The 25,711-nt window shown below is 34.3% G+C and overlaps 4 protein-coding genes across 4 annotated transcripts; all 4 read right to left on the reverse strand.

Annotated features, from left to right (window-relative positions):
- Positions 1–1,828: 1,828 nt before the first annotated feature.
- LOC125857965 (uncharacterized) lies at positions 1,829–4,632 on the reverse strand. Its single transcript, XM_049537626.1, has 2 exons — positions 4,292–4,632; positions 1,829–2,552 (listed from the first exon to the last, which is right to left on the reverse strand). The coding sequence occupies exons 1-2, from the start codon at positions 4,626–4,628 to the stop codon at positions 2,407–2,409; spliced, it is 483 nt and encodes a 160-aa protein (XP_049393583.1). The 5' UTR covers positions 4,629–4,632; the 3' UTR covers positions 1,829–2,406.
- A 7,261-nt stretch (positions 4,633–11,893) lies between these two features.
- LOC125857972 (uncharacterized) lies at positions 11,894–15,197 on the reverse strand. The gene is made up of 4 exons (XM_049537632.1): positions 15,073–15,197; positions 14,473–14,563; positions 12,285–12,351; positions 11,894–12,196 (listed from the first exon to the last, which is right to left on the reverse strand). Exons 1-4 carry the CDS (start codon positions 15,188–15,190, stop codon positions 12,143–12,145), a joined length of 330 nt encoding a protein of 109 aa, XP_049393589.1. The 5' UTR covers positions 15,191–15,197; the 3' UTR covers positions 11,894–12,142.
- A 2,824-nt stretch (positions 15,198–18,021) lies between these two features.
- LOC125857969 (uncharacterized) lies at positions 18,022–19,141 on the reverse strand. Its single transcript, XM_049537630.1, has 2 exons — positions 18,543–19,141; positions 18,022–18,464 (listed from the first exon to the last, which is right to left on the reverse strand). Exons 1-2 carry the CDS (start codon positions 18,709–18,711, stop codon positions 18,232–18,234), a joined length of 402 nt encoding a protein of 133 aa, XP_049393587.1. The 5' UTR covers positions 18,712–19,141; the 3' UTR covers positions 18,022–18,231.
- A 3,755-nt stretch (positions 19,142–22,896) lies between these two features.
- Positions 22,897–25,690, reverse strand: LOC125857928 (phospholipase D alpha 1). The gene is made up of 3 exons (XM_049537588.1): positions 25,531–25,690; positions 23,534–25,433; positions 22,897–23,427 (listed from the first exon to the last, which is right to left on the reverse strand). The coding sequence occupies exons 1-3, from the start codon at positions 25,621–25,623 to the stop codon at positions 22,985–22,987; spliced, it is 2,436 nt and encodes an 811-aa protein (XP_049393545.1). The 5' UTR covers positions 25,624–25,690; the 3' UTR covers positions 22,897–22,984.
- Positions 25,691–25,711: the final 21 nt, after the last annotated feature.

Below are 25,711 nucleotides of genomic sequence, written 5' to 3' on the forward strand. Positions count from 1 at the left end.
ATGGAATTCAAGGTAATAAATGTTCAAAAACTCAAATAACGTTTCCCTATAGTTTTCCGCGTTTAAACTTGACGTATTTTTGCCATTAGTATCCTCACGTTAAAAAGTAGTTAAGATACTGAATTATTTTCCAACACTTTCACAAAAAAGGACTTTCAAAAATGGTGTTCACTATTGAGAATCTACGGCCCAGAAAGGTCGATAATTGAATAGCCTATGCAATTGCTCCATCTTTATATTACACACTCGGGACTAACAAGTTGTAGTAACCTTTTTTTTGGTACAAGAAATTGTAACTATTCCATTGCAATTTAAGTTTCTAAATTCTAAATAATTTTGTAACATGAAGAAACACACAGCTGTGTGGGTTGGATTACCAGTTACTAATGAGAAATGTTCATACTGTTAAATAACACCAAATCAAAAGGACCTTTCTCAAATGATTGAATCTTCCTAGAAGCTGTCACATAATTGCAAATTGACACAGATTATTTTTGCATGTTGAAAACGACTTGAACAAACAGTTTCTCCTCATTTCCTTCTTTAAGTTTCCACATACCGACGTCAAAACACTTCAAATCCATGGAATTTTACACAGGTTGAACATTTCAAAGACTCAAGATCCCTCAATTATTCTACCAAAGATTCCATCTGAATATAACTGAGGACTATTTTGGGGTTTGATGGCACATCTAATGCACGAATAACACGATACTAAAGTGAAGTTAAAAGAGGTCCTTGTTGACAATGATTCAACATAACCATTAACCAAACACGTTATAATAGAGACAATCAAAAGTGTTATTACCAGACTTCTAGTCGGTTCGTTCCTATGTTTGCTAGCCAGTCAACAATAATGCAATGGAATGCCAGATAAAGGGGGGCCAGCTGCCCTGTCTTTAACTGCAAGGATATATATATATACCAATCTCCTCTTTTCTGGTACCTAAGGAAGATGGTCCTGCTTTTAATGTATAGATACAAGTTTTAAGCAACTTCCAGCATTGCGAGTTTCCAGTTCCATTCATACCCCCATAGCGAGAGTTCAAATGAATATGCTCAAGATGAAAGTAGGCAAATTATGCTCTTTCACGAGCAAATTTACAATCTAATACAGTAGTAGAAGGAACACAAATGAACTGTCTATCACTTGATAGATGGCCTTGAAATAAACCACAATTACCGCTTTCTCACAAAACTATACTGTCATAGTTCCAACCCCAAAGCTATTTATGCCATAGCCCGAGGACTCTAGGCACGTCTGAACTTAAAAACACATTTTATGCTTAGCTCATCAAGTTTTTCTTAAATTTCCATTCACTCACATAAGGAAAAGCAACAGAAAAGAGAACAACTATTATTGATGCATAGAGTTATTTATTATTTCATTTATAATAACTGGCATAGAGATATTAACCAGCCGTAATGAAAAGTTTCAAAGCAACTCCGGGACATCTTGCATCCCAGCTGTTTTTCTTGTTTGTTGGTATTTATGATCTTGTTAAGCAAGACTTATTTGAATACGAGTACTAAACCACGTTACTCGTAAACAAGGAAGATATCCAAATCTTCAATCAACAGTTCAGGTAGAGCAAAAATAGCTCCCGCGAGAATAGAAATTACACACCACATTTACCAACGAAAAGACACTATTAGTTGCTTCAGCTCATTAAATCTCAATTGCTCCAATTTCTTCTTTCACAAATAAAACAATATGTTCTACCCAAAGATATGCGGTACAAATCTACATTTCCCTTCACAAGGATGAAAGCCACTACCACATGATTTTCCAATCTCATACCATGCAGATACACTGAAGGTATTAATCTTGACTTACTTGATCAGCATCAAGTTTAAGAAGGTAAGGAAAGAGAACGAAGCTTGTGATCTTCAGAAATTCAGATACATGAGTATTTGTAGAACTGATACTTTCAAAACTTCCCCAAGGGAACTACTTTAAAACATGTTAAGTCCAATAGCTCTGGTATTAGATAGCAATAACGTACTAATTATTTAGGTTTTCTTTTTCGATTCACAACACACACCACGAGGGGGAGAGAGAGAGAGAAGAAAAGAGCACTGCATTTCCCAAGATGAGAGAATATAAGGAGCACTGCAATAGACTCTAATCCCATATAATTGTACAGAAGTTTTTACTCTTAAGGCTCTAAAAGAGTAAGATCACAGCATGAATGAACTAATGCTAGCTGGGCTAACAAGGAGCTCTAAACTACCTTTAAGTGAAGTATACAGAAGAATCTCCATTCTTTCAGTAACTCTAAACAACTTTAGACACTAAATTTCTCCTCTTTTTCCTTTTTCCCTTTTGCTCCCCATGCTTTACACTGTCGCGTACGACAGCATCAGGAGTTAATTGTACAGGACAACATAAAACTTCTTACAATTTTATCTTCTAAATCGAGAACCCTTCTTCAGTCTGCCATCGTTCTTCCCATCCCACACAGAATACCAGAAGAAAAGTGACATCCAAAATAAGACAGCAAAAAATATCCGCAAGGTGTCTTGTGCTTTGGAAAAAGATGGCATGATACCTGGTTAAGAAATTTAAACATTTGTCAGGGATCCTTAACAATATGAGCACTGTTACCGCATATGCTCTAGGAAAAAGACTTTCATAAGTTTGAGAAGAAGAGTAACAATGTCAAAGTTACTGACATGCTCAATCAACATAACTTCCCAGATTATCACTAAAGTCTGATGCATCTTGACCATCAGCATCTCATATTATCAATTATAAATAATGCAAGAGGGGAATACCTTTAGTACAGAAATAGAGCACAAACCAGCTCCATCATCAGACCAAAAATAATAGCACAGCAAACAAGGTATGCTAAGCCATTAAATTAATAACAGAATGAAATTTCAGGCGAACATGAAACTTAACTATTTTTTCTCTGGCAATTGCTAATCCTGAAGAATTCTCATCATGGGAACATGTCCTTACCGTGGATAAAACAGCTGCCTGATATCTTTACCTGAATCTCCACCCCCACCCCACACACAAAAAAAAGGATGAAGACGAAGAAGAAGAAGAAAAGAAGAACAATAAAAGGATGTAAAAATATTTGATTCAGGTTATCGAGCAAGTGACCCAAATCATTCATTGGACAATTACTGAATTTATACGCTGCGAATGAAACATTATAACTATATGGTGGTGGTTGTTTGGCCTCTCAATGCCTAAACTCTGTTAATAATGCCAACTGATCATTTCACAAACGGTTAAAGGGAATCCAAAAATAAAAGTGCACTGGCCATAATTTATTAATTACAATAGTACTCAACTCATTCCCACCAATAACCTCCAAGTTATGATGTATGTATTGTCTCTGTCATCCACATTTTTAGTTTTCTCTGATGGTTAGCCTCCAGATATCCATGTAGTTTGCAGACCAAACATTTGGTTATCCATTTCGCAGATCATTTGCTATACTGTATCCAGGAATGCCTTAGAGCTATGTTAAATGGACATGGGCAGGAATAATATATGGGTGGGAATGATTTATCACTTAACACTTAGGGTTAGGGGCACGGAAAGAAGTACGGGGGTGCTGGATATGGCAATCAAATGTACAAAAATTAATTGAAAAGACATTGAACCAAAATAAGTATATCCAAATTCTATAAACACCTAGTATTTTATTCCATAAGCATATCTCAGACAAAAGAAGAATATTCTAATACTTATGCAATTATGTATGTATATATAGAGTATGTAAGTTTGTTTTTATGTACACAACTGAAACCAAAAACCCAAGCAACATATGCTTCTTAGTTCCTGAGCACTCAACACACCCTACGTGAATTGATCAAATCAGGTATATATCAATAGCCACATCCAGAGGGAATCATATAACTATAATACCATAAGCCAAGGTGCATCAGACTCGAACACACTTTTCAGGTCTGTTCCACAGACTCAATCTGAGACTCAAACACACTTTTCAAACTTGTCTGGCCAAATCAGTTGAAACTGATGGTAGTTTTATCTATGAAAAATTTTTCGAAGTGAACAAAGATGCTTACAACTAAAGCAAATCATCGATATACAATTTAAGCTTGTTCATGAAAGTTAATGTTAAAATTGTTTATCTCAATTCCGGATAAATTGCTCCAAATTTTGAGCTTAGCATAATCTCCCTTTGTTCTTTCATAAGTGATTTCGAATAAGTTCAAAGTTAGATATTACACACTTTTACAAGGCATTGGTAATAAATCAATCTAATTGCTAACAGATATAACATGATAACAAAAAGTGAGCTATGAATACCTGGAGACGATGATGAGTCTTCTTCATTATTAGGTGGTTCGGTCTGTGGAGGTAAAGGTGGACCAGCACTGGTAGCCCGGCAGCGAGCGGATGACGTATTAGGATAAGAATACGAGTAGGTTATTGAGCTTTGTAGATTTAGCATATAAGAAGAGAACCGAAGGATAGAAGAGGAGGAGGAGGTGGTAGCGGTGGAGGGCGAAAACCGGCGCGGCGGCGTTACGGAAATAGCGGCGGAGGTGGAAAAATTTAGCGGTGAACGGTGAATGTTACGGAGAGAGAGCCACGGTTTCATTTTAGTGATTTTGTTAGAGGAATTTTGAAAAGGAAAAATCATTTGCAATCAAAAGTAGGCAATCGGACTAATTTATGACACGTCTTCTTAATTTTTCCCGACTGTGACTAATTTTCCTTTTTCATTTATTTCTTTTTGTTGTTTCTCTTTTTATCTATGTTTGTTTTTTTATTAATTTTTTTTTTTTGTTACATATCTAGAATTTGGAAATTCTCGAAACCTCTTGAATTTGACATCATTTATTGGGTGCATATTTGAATTAGTATAACTTTTAGTTCCTAATTACTCAAAAAACGCTTGGTAGTTTGATAGATTTAATCGCCCGTATACATTAGTTTATTTATTCATATATATATATATATATATATATATATGACCAAAAGAAAATACATATAGTAATTGTACATCTCTCTTTCCGGTACAAAGAAAATACATATAGTAATTATTATTTTTAGCCAAGTCTAATACGTAAAACACTTGACTAACTTTATTATTTTTCAATTTTCATGTTGAAGTTGTATTAAAATATGAATATTTTTTTTAAAAAAAAATCTTACAAAAAATATAATCAAACAATATTTAAATATGAAAATTATTTCGCCTCGGATGCTGACCCAAAAATCTTAATATGAATTTGGAGGGGCAATTCAATAACTAACTTTGTTTCTAACTATTATTTGTAGTCGGACTTAAATATTGGAGTGAAGTGTTAACAATATACTTAAACTATTTTATTTTTGTACGTATTGGCATGTCAAATATACCTTCCTTAATATATATTTAGCATCCAGTACAAAATGAGCGTTTAATTAAAATTTCTCCTATATAGATATTAGTACTAATAAAATTATTCCTTAATTAAATTAGAGAGTGGAGGATATATCAAGGTTGAAAGAGGTGATCTCTACATGTGCATTTCCAAGAAAGAAGATAATAGTTATCATCAGCTTCTCTTTTAGATGCATCTCTATTCTTCTGAGTCACTAGACTTGCCTTGCATGGCTCACAATTCATGCACTTGTTTACACACCCTGGTGGCCTTGAACCTATCATCTGCCTACCTATATTCACTGTACAACACACAAGTTCAAATATAATACTTATCAGTAACAACAGGTAGAAGATAAAGTTGTTTCTAATAGACTCTGAATTCGAGGAAAACAAAAGCATAAGAGGTAACAAGTAGTAATAGAGAAATACGATAATAATAATAAAAATTACTATACTTCTAATAGGAGTACTATATTTCACTGTACAACACACAAGACGTGAAACTATTTATTAATATGATTGAATAGTTGAATACTATGGATTAAATTAAATGGTAAATTTTCATCATCTCTTATGAATTTAAATTTTTTCCCTATACATATATATAATAGAAACAAGAAACAAGTTTTACCATTGAGAAGAAGAAAAATTAAACAAAGTAGTTCACCTGATTGGGAAGGATGAAATGCTAGAGATAGTAAAAGAGCCAATGTAAGTCCAAGTGAGCAGTTCCAGCTTGATAGAGCCATGATAGGTATAATGAACTTTATATTGTCTCTAGCTCAATGATAGTAGAAAAAAAATGAAGTCTGTTTCTATCTACTTTAACTTAATATTGCAATAGAAGGGATAATGAAAGGGTGGTATTTATGGTGAGACAAGATGGAGAACTGTTTACATAAGAAGGGACAATACTCTGATGCTCAAAAGCTTATGGACCAATCACTTGACATTTCACTTTGAAATTATACTCATACTCCTTATTTTCAGCATCTTTCTTGGAAATGGTATATGACTATTTGAGCATCCTCCTACACTCAAACTAACTGCTCCACCACTATCTAACTACTACCTCTTTCATTTCCTCTTTTTATCCTGTTATTTTTTCTTTCAATGTTGCTTTGATATGTGTTTTATTTGATCGAAATTTTATCAAAAATAGTCTATTTATCCTGTAAGGATAGAGATAAAATTTGCATATATCATACTCTTTTCAGACATTGAATATGTTGGTGGTGGTGGTTAAAACCGAAATTAATAACTAATTATATTTTGATTTTCTAAAATACTTTTTCCATTTTCATTTTTACTTGTCTAGTATCGATTTTGATATTCTTAAGTTGCAATAAATAAAATAATAATTCTATAATATTATGAATATAATAAATTTAATATTTTGAGAAATGTATTTGAAAATAATTATAGTTAATAATAAAAGTAATTTTAGGAACTAATTGATAAAATCTGTCTTGATTTTCAAACTTGACAAATAAAAATGGATATCTATTTTTAATTGTTGACACCCGATTTTGACCCTTCCCAATAATAATTAATCATCGAGCTTCTTAAACTCTGAACGATTTGAAACAATTGACCTTATAAAATTCAAAATATTTTCAAGTTAGTTTTATGTGATTTTGTCATTTTTTGGGAACTTTTAGATAATGTGTATATACATATATATATATATATATATTATTATTATTATTATTATTATTATTTAGCACATTTTATAAATATTTGAAAATCGTCTCAAAAAGATTTTAGTTCTGCTTAAATATTTTGTTAATTAGTTTAGTTATATAATAGTCTATATTTTTGAAGTAACTAGTTTATAATTAAGTCGATTATTTTATTTCGTTAAGATTGATAAGCTCATAAATTAATTATATTAATTCATCTTATTTTAACTACTAGCCGAACTTGTTCCAATTAACTAAGTTTGGCTATATTTGTAACTTAAATTGGCTAATTTTGCAACTCATTTGGCCAAGTCCTAAATTACAAATCTGATTCCTCCCTTAACAATTATTTCAATTCTTGCAAGCCGTTTTTGGGCCTCAATTTCAGCAAACAACCAGCCCAAACCCATTTTCCAAGACAACAAAAGTCCCATTCCCTCAATTCCCAGACCCAACAACAATTTGTTTTAGCCCATTTCCAATATGTACAGCATACCAAACGACCCGGCCCATCTCTAATTAATCAAAGAAACCCAGAAACAGCTGTATGCAGCAAATATTAACACGTTAACATCAGCTTCAAACGTTAACAACAACGTTAACATCACAACTGGCAGTAACGTTCACAAGCTTCCTCTTAGAAGCAGACGGCAATTTGGCAGCAGCCAAGCGACGCGGGACAGACGCGTGAACAACCCCCACGACCCTATACATGCCTCGTCTTCTTCACGCGAGGACGAGTTCACGGAACTCCACAGCTAATGGCAACAACGATGCCAAGTGGAAATCAATGCGCACAGGCAGTACGCTGCATCTTCTTTGTCCTCTTCTTCGCATCCCTCTCAGATTGAGCCACGTCGAGCGGCAGGTACACTCAATCGATCAAAGCCTTTTGCTTCCTATTTCCTCTTCCGCAATGAGGTTGAACATCTCAGAAAAGTGTGTTTAGCCGGAATGGTGAAAGAATTTCGAATTTGAATTTCGAAGTGGGCCTTGAACGTGAATTTTTTCATCTGTTTCCCACCTCTTTTCCCTCCAGGGGGAACCCTAATAATCCCCTATATATACTCCCTTTTATTCACTGTTGAAGGGGGGATTTTTGATTTTTCTTTTTGAGTTGAAAATTTGGGCAGAGAACAGAAGATTTTTTTTGAGTTAGAGGAGTTTTTTTTTTTATATAGCAAAAATATAAGAATAGCTTAAGAAGTAGTTTGAATACATATGAAATACACTGTGAAATAGAGAGTTTAACTTGTCTAAGAACTTAGTTTTTACTTTCTTTTTGGTGCTATCCATCGCTCTATCACAAGTTCATTCGAACTCGAGATAGCTTGCTCGGATTTCTATCCAGACTCCCTATTTGCTGTCCGGGGTTAAGTTTGTGTAGTGGTGCGAAGTTGCTGCTCCTCTCTGCTCGCCCCGTCCTGTTTCGCTGCCCCGAAAAAGGTAATGTCCCTTCGTAATGTTCTTTCCACCCTTTCTCCTACTTTAGAGCAGCATACTGATGTTTGTAAGCTTTTAGCTTGTGGTTGTTGGCTGTTAGTTGCTATTAAGTTGATATGTTATGTACATACATCTAGCCGCTTCATCGAGTTATTTGCCATGTCAAGTTAAAACTTTGGATATTCGTTATTACTTCTCTATTGTTGTACTTGAAACTTTGTCTTGTTGATTTCCTTCCTTGAGCTTGTTTCTCGAATGCCATTGAATGCGTTTTGCTGCTTAATATTCGGCACCACGAGTTTCACTCTCTCACCTCAAGTTGAAAGAATGAACCAAGATGTCAACATTATGAGTTATGTCTTGCATTTGCTATTGTTTTGAATATTGGCATGTGTTGTTTGCCGACTCGTTTCTAATTTTTATATTTATTCGGTTGTGTTGGCCAAGTCTATTTTTAAAAAAGTGTTGTCCCTTTCCCTTTTCCAGATTGCATAATGTGCTATCTTCCCGTTCTTTTTATCAAGTGTGATGCCTATGGTTCATTCTTTTGCCTCCCGAAGTGTTGTAATATGAAGTTGGTGTGTCATTTTATTTGTTGTCTATTGACATTGAGTCGTTTATTCAAGTTAATGTATTATTCGTTCGGCATCGGTCTTCTTTGTTCTTTTTTTTTTATTATTTTATTTTTAAATAAAGAAAATAAATAAATAAATCAGGCAATATCATACCAAGCTTTGCTCATCTGTCCTTATGGTCTTAACCTTGAAGCATGCTGAAAATGAGGTTAATGTATGTATTTAATTTATTTTCAAGAATGTGCTTGGGCTGTTTTGTTTTCCCTCTTCATGATCTCTTTGGAGTTCGTTTTTCTTACTGCCAGGAGGCAATATGCTCACCCCTGTTTGGTTTAATAATTGATATTCAAATAGTTTACTCCTTGCAAGTCTGAATCGGTACAGAGCTCGATTTTCTTGTTTTATCCTCATGTTTTAGTCTTGTTAAAAAATTTTTTTTAAAAAAAATTAGATTATTTGAAGCAGGTGTTTATTTAGTTTCGGCTATTGTGTGCATAACATGTTTTTTTGTGCAAGGTTAATTTTAATAGTTTAGTAGCTGTTGACGGTTTGATTTTTTGCGTGTTTAGAATTTTATTTTATTTTAGCATGTTGTTGTGTTAGTCAATTATCACAAGTCTCATTTATGTCATTTAGTTTACAATCATTTCCAGTAGAGAATACGTTGCCCCCATGATAAGTCAAATGGGTTTCTTTCCAAGTCAAACATTGTGGCTTCTTTTTTCTTTAAACAATAGTGCATAAAGTTAATTTGGCAGGGATCCTTGATTTTCTTTAAACAATGGTGCATAAAGCATAGTTTATGGATGTCTTATTTGTTTGTTGTATGATATTTTTCTGACTCCTTATACTATTTTGCTTGCATGTAAAATCCGCCGGAGTTCGCCACGAATTCATACCTCCCCTTTGCATTTCGAGAGAGCCATAAAGGCTCAAGTTCCTTATTTTCGAGTCAATCGGCCAGCTATAAAAGTCGACGAACAGGTCCCGAAGCTGAAAGAAGCAAAAGATCGAAAAAATTAAAAAATTTGGGCCAAAGGCTCACTCTTAATTCAAAAATTTGTATTTTGTTATTTTGGGCCTAAGCCTGCTTAAGTTTATTATTTTGTTAGTGTTTAGGACAGGTGAAAAATTGGGCCTAAGGCCCAAAGAAATGTATTATATATATATTATATTAGGACAGGTGCAGATGACTCAAATGGGCCGAAGGCCCAAAACAAAATGGGTCCAAGTACTGGCCCAGGCGGACAGATCCAGGCTTGGGCCCAAACCTTCTTTCCCTATCCCATTTATTTGATTTTTACGTGTTTTATATGTTAATATAATCTTAAGGCCAATAATTCAAATCCCCGAGAGACACCCATTTTGATTTAACAATTTAACTAAATCAGTCTCGTCTTCACTTGACTTAAAAATAAATAAATAAATAAATAATTTTATAAAATATTTCTCTTAGCTAAATATTTTAATATTTTTCTTTTCCTCCCTTAAAACGGTCCTAAACTAACTAAATAGTTCAATTTTGCAAAGTCAAGCTAAGTTAAAATTGTTTTAGCCAAAGGATTAATTATCGGATAACCGCATTAGCGGATATTCTAGGTGCCTTAAAAACCTTCCTAGAATATTAATAGGAACCCTGAACCCCCTTTAAGTATTTTCAATCGATTTCCTGTTTTAATCTATTGAAAATCAGTTTTTTCTTGATTTTTCTCAAAAAAATTAAGTGGCGACTCTAAACCAGTCAAAACATTTTTCTTAATAAAACATTAATATAGTAAACAAACAAAAGTGCACGGAGAGGGGTTGTAGAATGAAAAAAGTCCCAAATCAACGATTAATGAGACAGATAGTGTCCTTCTAAGACTTGAGCAATCCTTCTCCCTCGGAGCTAACTTTTGGAATTGAGTTAAGCTAATATTTCATATTTTTACGTTTAGCACTAGTTTCACCCGATATTGAACAATCCTCCTCTTTTTGAACTCAATGCCATATGTTTAAAGGGAGTAGTATGATACGTTCTATCAGACCTCGTAACTTAATCCCTTGTCGATTCAATGGGTAGATTTTACAACTTCCTAGATTTACAACCAATCTTTGACTATAGACTGTTTAATTAGTTAGTTAATTAATCCTTGAACTCATGGACCTATCCTATTGTGCTCAGATACTAGTAATAAATATAGTAAAATTAACTTCATTGTTGACTTCCATTTCTTGTCCATTTACCTCCTAATCCGAAATGAAGAAGTATAAATGTGAAAAGCTGGCAAGGTTTGATGACCTTTACTTTTAATAGGCGTTGGCCATAGAATCTCAAATTCCAATTTAAAGTTTTGATCTTAAATTAGTGTTACGCATAAGTTCACATACTCTGCTCGATGTAAAGAGATTATCCATATCATATGTGAAGATTCTATAAGAATAGCTAGTTACTATATTTATAATATCATGTTTTCGTAAGTTTATTTATAATAAAAAATGAAGATATATGATTTATTTATTTAACTTCTTAAGATATTTTGACACTTATTAAAAACTCAAGCTACATGTTCAAGTAAAATTATAACTTCAAATCAACCTAATTTTAAATCACTAATTATTCGAAATCATGTCCAGCTGTGCCCTTAGTATCGTTATTAAATAGCAACTATTTCACATACAAGACTATACGAGCAGGCTTAAAGGACAATTATTAACTGTATTAGCTTTTTCTGGAAAAGGTTGTGTCATTTCACACCATGAAAGATTCTAAAGGACATATATCTGTTGATTTTGTTGTACAGACAAGTTTTCACTCAGAAAAACTCAAATATCAAATAGTATGTATAAACATATTCAAACACAATCTCAACTTGCAAATATTTTCTTTAAAATATCAATTAATTCATGTCTAAACACGCCTTTATCAGTACAAAATGTTTCAATTTGCCAGAAGTTAATTAAATTTCATTAGAGAAACTCCATTAGTAACCTCCTACCTTCCCAGTCACGAAGTAAATCAAATTTACATCAGCCTATCTAAGTGTCTGTCACTACTTGACTGTTCATCATTCATCGATAAAATAATCCCTTACTTACAAACATGTCAATCGTACAGTCCTTCCAGCTCCCAAAAATCCATTAGGAAATCTACCATTTCCTGCCAGTTTTACATGAGCATTCTTAGTGTCATTCAAACAGAAATATGAGGAGCATTGACTTCTTTAAACTCTATCATGCATACTTACAGCAAGCGGGATAGACATGGGCAACAGCTTGTTGCTCCCAAACAAACTATCATACGTAGCATTCCAACTGCAAAGACAAAATTCCTTAGAGGAAGTAAAGACAAAGGATCCATTAACAATCTTAGGCACATAACAGAACATCAAAAAAAGCTCGGTTCTCAAAATCTGTTTCGGTGGGAGCAAATGACACCAGGATTTAGAACAATCGGCAAATTCCCACTTATGGGATAAGGTAAGATATGTCTAATTAATGCGAATCTCAGTGGCAATTTTCTTTCAAACAAATGTCTGTTAGGGAAGGACAGTGGAAATGGACAGCTATTATATTGGTGTAGAAATTTGTGGCCATTAATAGCACAAGGTTCCTGATTAAGTTACAGACCAGAAGGCTCTCCCCCACTTCAATATCAGCTATTTCTCCCCCTTTAGATTCTTCATCCAATTATATACATGTCATCTCTCCCTACACTTCACCCATAGAGCATTTAGTTCTAGCCATGCAAACAGTAAGAACACAGAGATTAATGAAAGGCTCATTCACACTTTTTTTTTACCCCTCCTCAGGAGCTCCCCTGTTTTGCTCCCTTGGTGGCTCAAACCCACAACCTTAGGGTTGGAGGTGGAAGGTGCTTACAACTCGAGCTATCCCCCCCTTCCTCCTCCCCCCCCCCCCCCCCACCCCCCCCCCCCCCCCCCCCCCCCCTCCTCTCCCCTTTGTCAAGGCTCATTCACTCTTGTTTATCATAATATAGAAATATTGGGAACAAAAAGAACAGTTTCCGATGCAACTCTTGAATTACATATATTCCCTCCACTCAATGTTTTATGGCAAGCAGTCTTACACACACTAAGGCTAATATTTTCCCTTGAAAATTAAGGTATATATCTCAATTGGAAATAAAACAGAAACATAATTACAAAAGTAACACTGTGATTGTTAATGACAACAAATTTTTACTGACTGATGTAAAAATGAGGCTGATTGAACTCAAAAATAAAATGGGGAGGACATCCTATTTAGCAAGCTAGAAGATTGGTGAGTGTAATAAAACCTAAAACACAGTTGTCATCAGAAAGATCATGACAACACAAAATTACTTATCTACTTCCTAAATCCAGTTAAAAGAGTAATCTCAATGCACAAGCAAAACCACATATACATTCCACATTTTCCTTATTTTTCTTTTGGTATGATCATCCTTGAAAAGCTTTATACTTTCAAGCTAAAAATTGGTCACTCTACATGGAAATATTTCAGCTAAGGTCATATGTGCCTTAGATGTGAGTCCTTTGGAATGTGGCATATTACATGCCCACATGGGATTTTGACAAGTTCTAAAAGTATTCTTTACACAGTTTCTGCAGAATAAGGTATCAAGCCGAGGATTGATTAAAGAACATAAATTTCGCTCCTCCATGTACCATTTGCAAAGTTGAAATCAATTCTATACACACAAGTTGGTTGGCCTGTTGCTAAGATCTTATTTCTTTGAAGAGAAAGAGAATATATAACAACATGCTCTACAATTTAGTGATCCAGAGTTGGTCTATGCCTTCAAAAGGGATAACGTTAAAGGCTGGATATGGGCTATCGCAAAATGTGAAGCATTATTTACTATCTGGATCAATAAGGTCGTGAAATCTTTGAATCCTTCCTCAATGGGCAACTTAGCTATTTCTCTTTTTCTTTTTTACCCCTCCCTAGAAGCTCCCACCTTTTTTGATCCCTCGTTAGAGGTGGAGGGTGCTTACACTTGAGCAACCCCATCTTGTCATGGGCAACTTATATGACAAGACCTATGTCGACCCTAAGAAAAGAGATTAAGTTTAGCAAATTATATACAAAAAACTGCTCTATGTGCTGTCATGCCAGCAGTTTAGAACACCAAATGGTGAAGATCAGAAACTTCAGTACTTAACACCACCAAATCACCGATACCCAAAACTTACACCTAATCCAAAGAATTTTTCAGATTCCAACCTTTGCATGCATGCCTATCACCTATATTTTATGCCTCTATATCTTCTTTTTTTCGGTCTATAGGTATATGTTATGCCTCTATATCAAAGAGAACAAAAGATTCACAAGAATATAATGCCTCATTTATTCAGTAAGAAGCAAAGCTATTCAATGTCATTTTAAGCCATTCTTTTAAGGTAGTGCAGGGATCTAAGACAAACATCTCACTTTAATTTAGGTTCACGGAGCTGTTGTGGTTGGTTGACAAGCTTCTTGTGTCCTATCCACTGCTCTCTGCTTTGGTTCCAGAGGAATAGTCCTGGCAGAAAATTCGTATATAAAATAATTGTTCAGTAGACCTTTAAAAGATGATGATAGGAAACAATTATGTTAAGCCAAATGCCTAAACAGTGTATTGAGTCTAAATAGAACTTATTAGAGATGGGCCTATTATCTTTTATCACTCTCAACGGTGTGACAGAATTTAATCTGGAACATCAACATCACTATGGTTCGGATATTTGAAAATGTAAGTAGTACTTATTCTTATTCATATCATAGGTTTCTTGAAAAATTCAGGAAAAATACCACACCAGCCCCACCCACCCCAAAAAAATGACTAGAAGAACAAATTTATCAGTAAAACCATATTATTGGTTTCACCATCTAAGATCAAATATCACAAACTTCAATTACTTATATATATGACATGCATTTAACCATTTGTATAAACTAGCAAGTATATTTTCCACAAAAGACCAAGGTACGTCTTAACAACAAAGTTAAGACAAGAAAAAACATGGATGCAAAATGGAGAGTCAAATTTACCATGATTTACAAATTCAGCAGGGTTGTTTGGATTTGCAGTCACATGACCATCATATGTCAGTGTAGATGTACTAACTGATGAGTTGATTACCTGAGACTTACCTACACTTTTGTCCATGCCACACGTGCTGGCTGTTCAAAAGTCCTCCAATAGTTTAGCTTTATGAATCACCTGATATTGATGTTTCTGATCTTTCACTGCTTCGTGAAGAGGACCTTAATTTGGGATTATTATAGCATTCCGAACAACCACTGTTCTGTTGCAAATGATATTTGTTTCTATTAGAATCAACTAAGCACGAAAAAATAAAATAAATAGGGAAAATATTATCTTTAGTTGGACAAAGATAAAAATAATATTAGGTCAACAACTAGCCCACCAAAGCAAGATTGCCTTTGATGTTGTTCATCACATTTACAATTATCAATGATGTTAATGAAGTTCAACTTTCTCTGTAATATTAGACTGTTGCCTGCTACACTTGGAAACCATGCAGTGCTATCATTGACTGCTTCTAATCGGACTTGGACTTTAACACATGTATTAAATGCCCCCACCCACTTAGAGCATACGATAGAGGAAAGTGGAACCAAGTGAAATACAAAGACTGGTTCTCGCCTTGCATAACGTAATTGTCTGTCAACCTCCTTCTCCGGCAACTCTAACCTAATTTGTATCGATCATCAATCTCTCCAATAATTTTCCATGGCATTTCTGATGCTATACTCTGGTTAAAGATTTCTTCTCTTTCTTTCTTCAGCTTAGTCTCTTTGTTTCCATTCCTTTTTTCTATCAAACAGTTTTTTCAGTCCTTATCCACATAACTTCTTGCCTATTTCATACTTTGCTTTTATTAGTTCTATAACAATCATGGAGTAACTTAAGCCTAGAGTAACAACAGTGAGAAAGGTGGTGATAGTGGCAAGGTAAATAAGGCATCATGGTGAGAAGTGCTGCTTCTTTTTTTGGCGGGAGACAAATTCTTCAAAATCAAGGAAATTGCTGATAATTGGTATGAGCTCATACAGAGGAACAATAACTTTATTCCATAAATTCTGCTGACAGATTCAACATTATTGTTTTTTTGCAAATGCTTGAGACTAGCGCTTCAGAAGGTACTGGGAAAATCTGTAGGAGATAGAGGAACTTTGATCAGCTATACTCATACTTCGTCTTCCAAAATTTTAATGCTTATGGTAGATGTAGCAGTATTTTATAAGTGGGGATGATCCCCAAAATTGGGGAAGATGATGGCATTTGTGGGAGGAAGGAGTCTGACCATTGGAGGTACCAACTCAGAATCAGAAGAAATGGAGTTACTTGCAGGTAGAAGTAATCAAGAGCCAGCTCTTAAGAGACCAGTAATAAATCATATGGAACTAGTCATAAAATATATTTTCATTTTTCAGAGAGATAGGTGATAGACTTGGTGGATTTGTATAACTTGATGAAGAGACCAGTAATAAATCACACATGTGATAGGCAAGAACATGCGTTCTCTTCACCGGAGTTACAATTCCAAACACCAAGTGTCCTTTAATTTGCAAAGTGTCTCTTAAGGTCCATAACTCGATTCTGTAAACCAGAACTTGTAAGTATATTCTCAATTGTTTCTACATCCATTCGTACTTTCTGCCTGAACTAAAATATGTGTCTAGAGATGTTGCATGCTCAGTGCTGTACTTAGTTACAGAGAAGACCAGTTAGCATATATGGAACTTCCACTTGGAAAATACATCAGAACTAGAGGTTTCATCTAAAGAGGAATACACTGGCCAAATAACTATTCCAGTGACTAGAACCTCTCTATCAATCACAATGTTCAATTTCTTCATAAGGAAACTAAAAGCATACACAACCTGAAGTTTTTTTCTTGCTTCTAGAAATCCAGATACCAGATTTGTAAACAAACAAGTGATCTAGGTCATCCGTTCTAAGTATACAAGTTTTACCACAAATACTAAATAATTGATTCCTCCGAATAGCGTTCGCCTCAAGTGCCTCTCACTAATTCAAAATTGTAAGAAATCGGCACACATTGAGAAACCCTAATTGAGTGGAAAAAAGTAACTAGAAAGCTAAAAGCTGAAGCAATGAAGTAATGGAGATAAGATGGAGGAATTACCTGAGATAGAAGAAAGCCACAGCAATCTCTCTCCCAACGTCGATCGCTCCGACACTGCCTTTTGATCGAAACTTCTAGATTGCCTTTCTCACGCTTCACCCGCCGGTTAATATTTTTCTCTTTTCAACTTCGTTTTAACTTTCTTTTCGCGCCGGCCTTGTTAAGTAATTTCATTTTGCTTTTCCGGGTTCGCGCCTAACTTCCTTTCTTTGGCAACTAAAAAATATTCACTTCTTTTTTTTTTCATTTTATTTGAAAAAAATCAGCCATTTGATTATAAAAATTTCAAATACAGATTATATTTGGAATTTAAAAAATAGATAAAGCCTTATTTCACTCGTATTATTCGTAAAATTATAACCAAATAAAATTCTAACTTCAAAAAAATTAAATAAATAAATCATTTCTATCACCAAATGCATACCTAAATTATGCCTCGAAATGACTAATGAGAACTGATTTTCCCTTATAACAATTAACATATGTGAATAAGAAATTTGTAATTAATGCAATTATAATTCTCATGAATTATTGATCCGAGCTCAAGATGAATGTTGGCATTAACATTGGACAAATCAGTATTAAATAGCTTGTACAAGAACCTGTCCTTGGCACCAATATGAATTGGGATAAATTGATTGCTATTTCTTCCCTCTTAATCAAAGTGATTTGAGACTTGAAAATAAAAAAAAATAAAAATTGTTGGAAGTGCTGTTACCATTAACCACAAAAGTAAGTTCCAAAATATGCATGATCCAAATTTTATCAAATTTTAATACAGATACCCAACCCAACGTTGGGCCTAAAAATAAACAAACGGAGATTCCTGAAAAATATACAACTACCCATTAACTGAAGATTCCAGAAAAATATACTACTAAAGGAGTTCCTAATTTCGTGTAAAGAAAACATGTTCACACACAATTATTTACAAATTACGGTGAGATTTTTTAAAGTTTCTTTGCCCTAATTCCTCTGTTTTTGTTTTGCAAGAAGATGAAGAGGAATTAACCAAAACGAAAATACAAATTGATCAATGGGAGAATCCCATTCTTTGAACCCGATCCTTGAGAATCCCAGTGTACAAAGCCATCCTATTTCCTGGAATCCCCACAATCTCATTCCCACAAGATTTAATTCGACTTTCTGTGAATTTCCTCATTTGTTTTCTTCTGTACTCCTCGCCATTTCCGCTCGAACTTTTCACATCAGCTGCAAATTGAACTTTCTTCTTTTTCTTTCTTGTTTTGTCCTTGTTCTTCCCAGCTAAAAAAACGTGAGATTAAATTAATCCATAAAACCAAGATCAAAAGAATCAGCTCCTGTTTGACCATAAATATGTACCTGAAGATAAACAGGACTTGAGAATCTGCTTATGATCATGTGGGTAGTCGGAAAGATGGGTCGCCGGGAAGTACTTGACCCGGAAAAGATCGAGTAAAATCACTGTGCCGGCAGAGACCGCCATGGCTGTCGCCAATACGAAGCCTTGTGAACCCAACATACTTGACATAGTATAATTGGTTGGTGAGAGCTAGGAATATTGATTGACTGGTGTAGAATATACTCCAAGAAAAAGTTGACTGATCGAAAAGAATGGCGTCCCAATATTTTATACTATTATAATAAGAAGAAATTAGTGGGTGGGTTAAGGAGTAGTTAGTTAAAGTAATCCCACAGCATAAAGGATTTTGGAGTTGGTGCAACAGATTTTTCAAGTAATTTGAGGTATATATAAAATAATAATACTACTCCACTCTCGATGAATCTCGATTTCTTTTTATTTAAATCTTTCGTAGAAGAGAAGAGAAGAGAAGAGAAAAAAGAAGAAAAGATAAAATAGTGTAACGGTATTTCTCCAAGTGTTTGATGTAGAATTAAATGAGCTTTTGCTTTCAGCAATGCACTGCACGTACGGCAGAGAAGTAAAGAAAGACAAAGTTGTGTTCAAAATGAAATTGTGATGGATTTATGGTGTGTAACAGTGTCCCTACAAAGTGTTTAACTTGGATAAAATCAGTGGCAAAACTAAAAAAAAATTTAAAAAAGAAGATTCAAAATTTGAAGAAGTAGATACACCAATAGTTTGAATGAGGTTAGACATTTACTTTATATAAATAATAATATTTTATATCAAAGAAATTTGAATGAACCCCTAGCCGTATGCTGGCTCCGTCCGTAGATGAAACAAAGAATGTAGTCTAAAATCTAAAAAGAAGTGGGGAAAAGTTGGAGACGTGCAAGTTCTCTCTACTATTTTGCACTTCAAGTTTTGACACAAGTGCTTTATTGTAGGCTGTAGCAGTGGCTGCATGTCAAGCCAGAAAAGAATTATGTACCTTACCTGTCATGACCAGAGCTAACCATTTGTGTCGTCGAAATAGATTTATTAGTTGAATATTAATTTCATAATATTTTGACGAATAAAATTATATTTGAATAAATACATTTTATTTCAGAAAATATCGAAGTTTAGGGAGGGGTAAGTTTTTATTTTACTTATATAAATAAATAAAGGTAGTCAGAATTCATTTTCAAATTAGAGTGAAAAATTGACAACGATTTTGAAATAAAAAAAGGAGCAAAAAGTCCAAACGGGCGAGTATTGGATTTCATCAAAAAAATATCAATTTTTCTTGGCCAAAGTATTACTTAGAGGTAATAAGGCATAAGTGATCGAAAATCAGATTGAGTTGAAGTTAAAATTTTATTTGGCATACAATTTAAATTTTTTAAATTATATTGTCTCTAATAAAAGTGAAAATCTCACGAGTTGAATTTTTTATAACCGGATTCAAGTTATAGTGTTGAACCTAGAGTTCTTTTGTTCTATCACAATTCATAGCTTAGGGAATATGAAAGAGAAAAAAATCTTTTATTAGCAAGATATTTTAAGTTCGAGCTCAGGGATGAAGTTATTTTTTAAGAGGACCTCTTTAGTAATAATTCGTGGTGTAAATCAAATAATTGGACAAGATTGATACTTTTAAGGTGAGAATTGGACAAGATTGATACTTTTAGATTAGTGTGCACCTTTCGTTGCATGTGATTTGATATTTTAAGAAGAAAAAAAGGAACTTGAAAGAAATTAGTTTCTCATTTTTTGTGGATAACATTTGTCTGTTCCTTTGTACCTCTTAAGTATTCGAAAGTAACAGAAAACTGTATTAAGACAGTTGTAGGCCCTGTCCCGTGATATGAAAAGGATAAACATGAATCAAAATAATACTAACACTAGTTCACTTAATATGAATCTTTTACTATGCATTGCGGTCTTAATGAAGATTCGAGTTTGAATCTTAAGTATGGAGAAAATTATGTAGGGAGCATGATCATTTTGAGCTTTGCAATGCGTGATTTAAATTTAATCGAATTTTAATGCTCGGAAGAAACCAACAAAAAATCTTCAAGTTTTTACAACCTACGTGACACGTGTCGAATTGTGGATGATTTGAATTCAAATGTCACGGTTATTGGATTAGGCAAAAGTAGAATTAGGTATTGACAAATAATAAGGACCAATAGACGCGTTTCAGTCTAATTACTTCAAAACAATAATGAAAATTGAGGATGGTCCAAAAATCACCCAAGTGGACAAATTGCAAATGGAATCTTTGATATTTGGGATTTTCCCACTTGTCTGATTAGTTTCAACACCATTTCATTGCATGCAACTTCATATCTCTGCATCTCATACATGTCACATACATTCAAGAAACTTTGCTCGACCCATTCGAGGAATTGGGTGGACTGTTTCGACTATAAATATTAGGGCCAAAAAACTTAAATATACACCTTAATAACTTTAATTACACCAATATAGCAATACTTTTTTTTTCAATTATATAGCAATATTTTTTTTTCAAAACTGGAATTTTTATTTTTTTTAAAAAAAACATTTACTAAGTCAGCCACAATTATCACGTATCCCTTAAATTTCTCCTATTATTTTACCTTCCCTGATTTACTCCAATTTGTTATATATTATCTCCCATGAAGAGAGATTTCATACGAAAATAAAACTCCCCTGCCCTACTAAGATCGATGATCCAAAATGCTTACCAATAATTTTTCAATTCTAATTCAACACAACGGGCGATGAGACTCATCAAGTAAATGAATAAAAAACAGTTCATATGGTTTTTTTTACGTGGTTGTATTTGATTTTTCATAACATATCGGTTTTGAAACTTTATTGAAGTTATTCGTTTGGTTTATTTTGTCAATTTTGGTGGAATGTAAATTCATATGATTTGGTTGATGTTCTGGAGCATCGGTATGTTGGTTTATTTTGTCGATTTTGGTGGAATATAAATTCATATGATTTGATTGATGTTCTGGAGCGTCGGTATGTTGGTTTAATTATTAAATAAATATTAAAATTTAGCAATTGTTTGTGGAATAATATTGGGTTTTTTCACAACATCTGATTTTTTGATTATTTTTGGTATTGATTCGTTGTTTTATATTAACGATTTTGGTGTAATTACAACAACTTCATATGATTTTGATTGTAATCTGATGTGTCGAATAGGTTTTTTTTTTTTGAAAGTTTTAGGTTTAATTGATTAATGCACCAACTAATATAAAACCATTAATTATGTGATTTAATTGGTATGTTGCATGCCGTATTTTAACAGATTGTATCAATAGTTTCTTTTGGTATGTGATATGGTGTACACATATCAACTTCAAGTTAAATTTTCGGTACATGTATTTGTGTATTTTGTTATATTATTTGGTATATAAAATACAATTATAAAATAAATATTTTGGTACATTTTTTGTGTATTTTAATTATCTGAATTGGTGTAGATAATAATTTGAAAAATTGGTCATATGTTGATTGGTTGTATCCTGAAAAAAAAAACAAATTAAAAATTTGTTTTTGGTATGTTGATTGGTATAGTAAATTATTTGGTATAACTGTTTGTGTGAATTACCACAAGTATGCCAATTTATTATTAGTACAGTAATTGGTGAAAAAGTTGGTCAATTACTAGATATATCAAAAACTTAGTTGTTTACCATCAATTACCAATGTAACTACCAAGCTATTAAAATGGATGGATGTGGTAAATTCATTCTGCAAAATTTGACAAATTATTAAGAATTTGTATTTTATACAAGTAATTACGTGAATTACCTGAGTATTTGTAATTTGTAATTTCAACTCATATGATGATTTTGAGCATACGATGGGCGGACTATTAACACCCATTACTTGTTTATTAAGCCTAGGGCTCTTACGGGGAGTTAGAAATCTGATCAGAGATGAACTATGGTGAATTTGGTTGTAAAAAGATGAACTGCTTTAGTGAATTTTGTTCTTCAAACGATAAGAATAGAGAAAGATGGAGGGTTAGAAATCTGATCAGAAGAAGATGGATGGTTAAGGCGTTGGAAATAAGGTTTTTACTTGTACCTATGAATCACCTAGATAAGTACACCATCTTTATTGATAACATGAAAGGTTTTATAAAAAAGGAAGCAAATAATTAAGATTTCAATAAAAAAATCATTAACGGCATGGAAAGTAAATATCATAAACAAATAAGCGTGTATATATGAGACTGTATTAGGAGAGATAATATTGATAAATAGGTATGTGGGGACATTGGGATTAACAAGAAAATAACAGTGTTAAATTTTCAAAGAATTCAATACTAGTATCCTTTCAGAACACGTATAAAATCTGGAAAAAGAAGTTGTAACAAAAAACAACGACGACTTAGCTAGGAATTTATTATCTTGTTAACATAACAAGTCTACAAGTTTTATTAAACTTAGGTAGTGAGGATAGGAGGAAGGAGGTCAGATTTAGTACCAACAACCTTAGCCTTAGTGTCAGGGAAGTACTCATTTCCATTTCCAGGCAAATCTGTGATCTCACCGTCGTTAGTAAGTCCGACGGGGTATCGGAGCAAGTGACCAGGAAGATCAGTTTCTAGACTCTCACTTGTGTACAGATCCCAGTATTTATCAGCTATTTCATTCACCTTCCTAACACAATCTTCGCTCTCTGGATGTTGGAACGTGTCATCGAGCATGCCCATATGCTCGTACCACAATGCCATTCGGAACCCATGAACTTGACCCCTTGCTGGTTGCCTGCTCGTCGTTAAATTATGAGGCTGGTATGCTCCAATTGCTATCTCTGAGTCTCTTGCACCATCCATTGACCTCTGGTTAATGTTGGCTGATCCAACTATAATGTACTCATCATCCACTATAAAGAAATCAAAGTTAGTAACAAACAATGCTAGAGTATTTCTATAATGTATTACTTGCCAAATATTATAAGATAGAAAAGGAAATTGCTAACTACAACTTACCAATCATCATTTTGGAATGAACATAGATCATGAAACGACGAGCTTCCTGAGCTCGTTCATAATCAGTATCAGATTCAGGCTTGTCTGAAGGTTCATATTCTCCACTCTTCTTCACCTCTCGATTACCAATACAGAAAAAAGTCAAATAATTCCTTGGGTGATCGTCGAGACCTTGATCTCTGATAGCCTGAAATATATGTTTATACATCATCTCCATTGTCCTCCTTTGCCAATCTAATATTGCTTGTACAGATGCACTGCCAGGAAGTCCTTCTGGCCACATTGGAACCAGAACATATACAGTAAACCTTTCCCCAGCTTCAATTTTACTAACAATCTTCAATGTAAGTTCTTTTGGAATGAGATGCAAAGCACCTACCTCCTCCACTTTCACATCATCACACTCCCAATCGTAACAGCTTCCGAGAAAATACTGATTTTCAATGTAGATGAAATTCTTTGCCCGACGAATAGCAGTAATGTAAGCATCTTGGATACTTCTATCGACTATGTTATTCTTCCCGCTCACTAGACCAGCCTTTACTGACTCTTCTGGTGTATCAGGAAAGCCGAATGCTGCCCCACCATCAATCGATCTGAATAATTGAACATTCCATGATTCAGGATCATCAGGGTACATAACTGAAGATGGTGGAATGATAACATTGTCAAGCTCTCTTAAGTCCACTAGAATGTCTTTTCCGCCCTGTTTTCTCCATCTCTGCTCAAAATTATACAATACATCCCAAGCAATTGGTCCTTCAACTCGAGAATGAATGTCGTGCCAGGGCTCTCTAGGCCCTCCTTTATCAATCGAAGCTTCAGCAAAATTAGGTTGGTGGAAATCATCATGATGTGCTGTATCCAGTGTTCTAAAAAGTGAATGGAAAGGAGTATCATATCTCCCATCACAAAGATCAAGGCCACCAACGAAGCTCATAAGCCTCCTCGTCTCTGACTCTCCATTGGGCATGTCAGTGTCCACTATTACGATTTTCTGGTGATGAGTAAACATTGCAGAAGTCTGTAAATCTTTAACTATGCTTCCACCATCATCAGGATCCCTAGGGCAAAGGACACAGTGCACATCAGTATCTTTAAAGTACTCTTCAGTTTCTTCGTCATGAGTGGCCATGAGACCGTCTTTCTTCAGCAGACGTACAGATGTTCTGTCATCCCATACAAGCATAAGGACTTTAACACCTTCCTTCGCCTTCTTCTTAAGCAGCTCTCCGACTGTGTCGTCTCCTCCAGGCTTTTCCCTCCTGGAGTCTCTCAACAAGGTTATTTCAGTATATACAGACCAACCAGTAATGTAAATCATGTGCTTTGCATTAGTAATAGCATCAAAGATATCTTCCCAACATCGATGTGGTTCATAATATTTACCCCCTGATAGAGGGATTTTCGGAATAAACTTATCAGGGATATGTGCATCTTGATACAAAGAAACGCGACATCCTGTTCTCTGAGGGAAGAAAGTATAAGGGACACCAGGATATTTAGAACTACCTATTCCACGTTCCCAATTACGATCACGACTGATTTCAAAATACTGCAGTGTCACATGGATTTTAGAACCTGCTTCAATGGGATTCTCGTCTTCATCCAGTATCTCAATCCACTCATCAACCTCTTCCCCTTCCAAAAGGTCATTAACTGGTAAATAAGCTCTTCCAATTAAGGTTGCACCAATGGAATTGTTATCTTTGACAGTAAATATAACATTTTTAGCCATATGGGCACAGTAGATGTGAAAAGACTCATACCACCTAGGATTGTTTGGTTCATTTTCAATAACTCTGGTTCTTCCAACCCTTGCCTTTTCCAAATCAACTGTGGCATAAATTCTAGAAGCTCCTTTGCCCATACCTACCGTTTCCTCAACAGAATCTTTAATCTGCAATTATGAGATTTCAATCCATCAGATCATAACAATTATATCAGAATTGAGAACATAAGTACATTTAACAGTTTATAGAATATGTATGTATAACCTTGCTAAAGAAGTTGCGACCGTGCTTCCCGTGCAGCCTATCGACCTCGTGTATCGTGACATGCAGAGTACCATGAAGCAGAATCGGAGCCATTTTTCACCTTCAAACAAAGGATTACAATATAATTAGTAGCAAATTAAATGGTGCTACAAACACAAAAATCATTGTTTAAGTTGAACTT

This window comes from Solanum stenotomum, chromosome 3 (genome assembly GCF_019186545.1).
Source record: "Solanum stenotomum isolate F172 chromosome 3, ASM1918654v1, whole genome shotgun sequence".
NCBI lineage: Eukaryota > Viridiplantae > Streptophyta > Magnoliopsida > Solanales > Solanaceae > Solanum > Solanum stenotomum.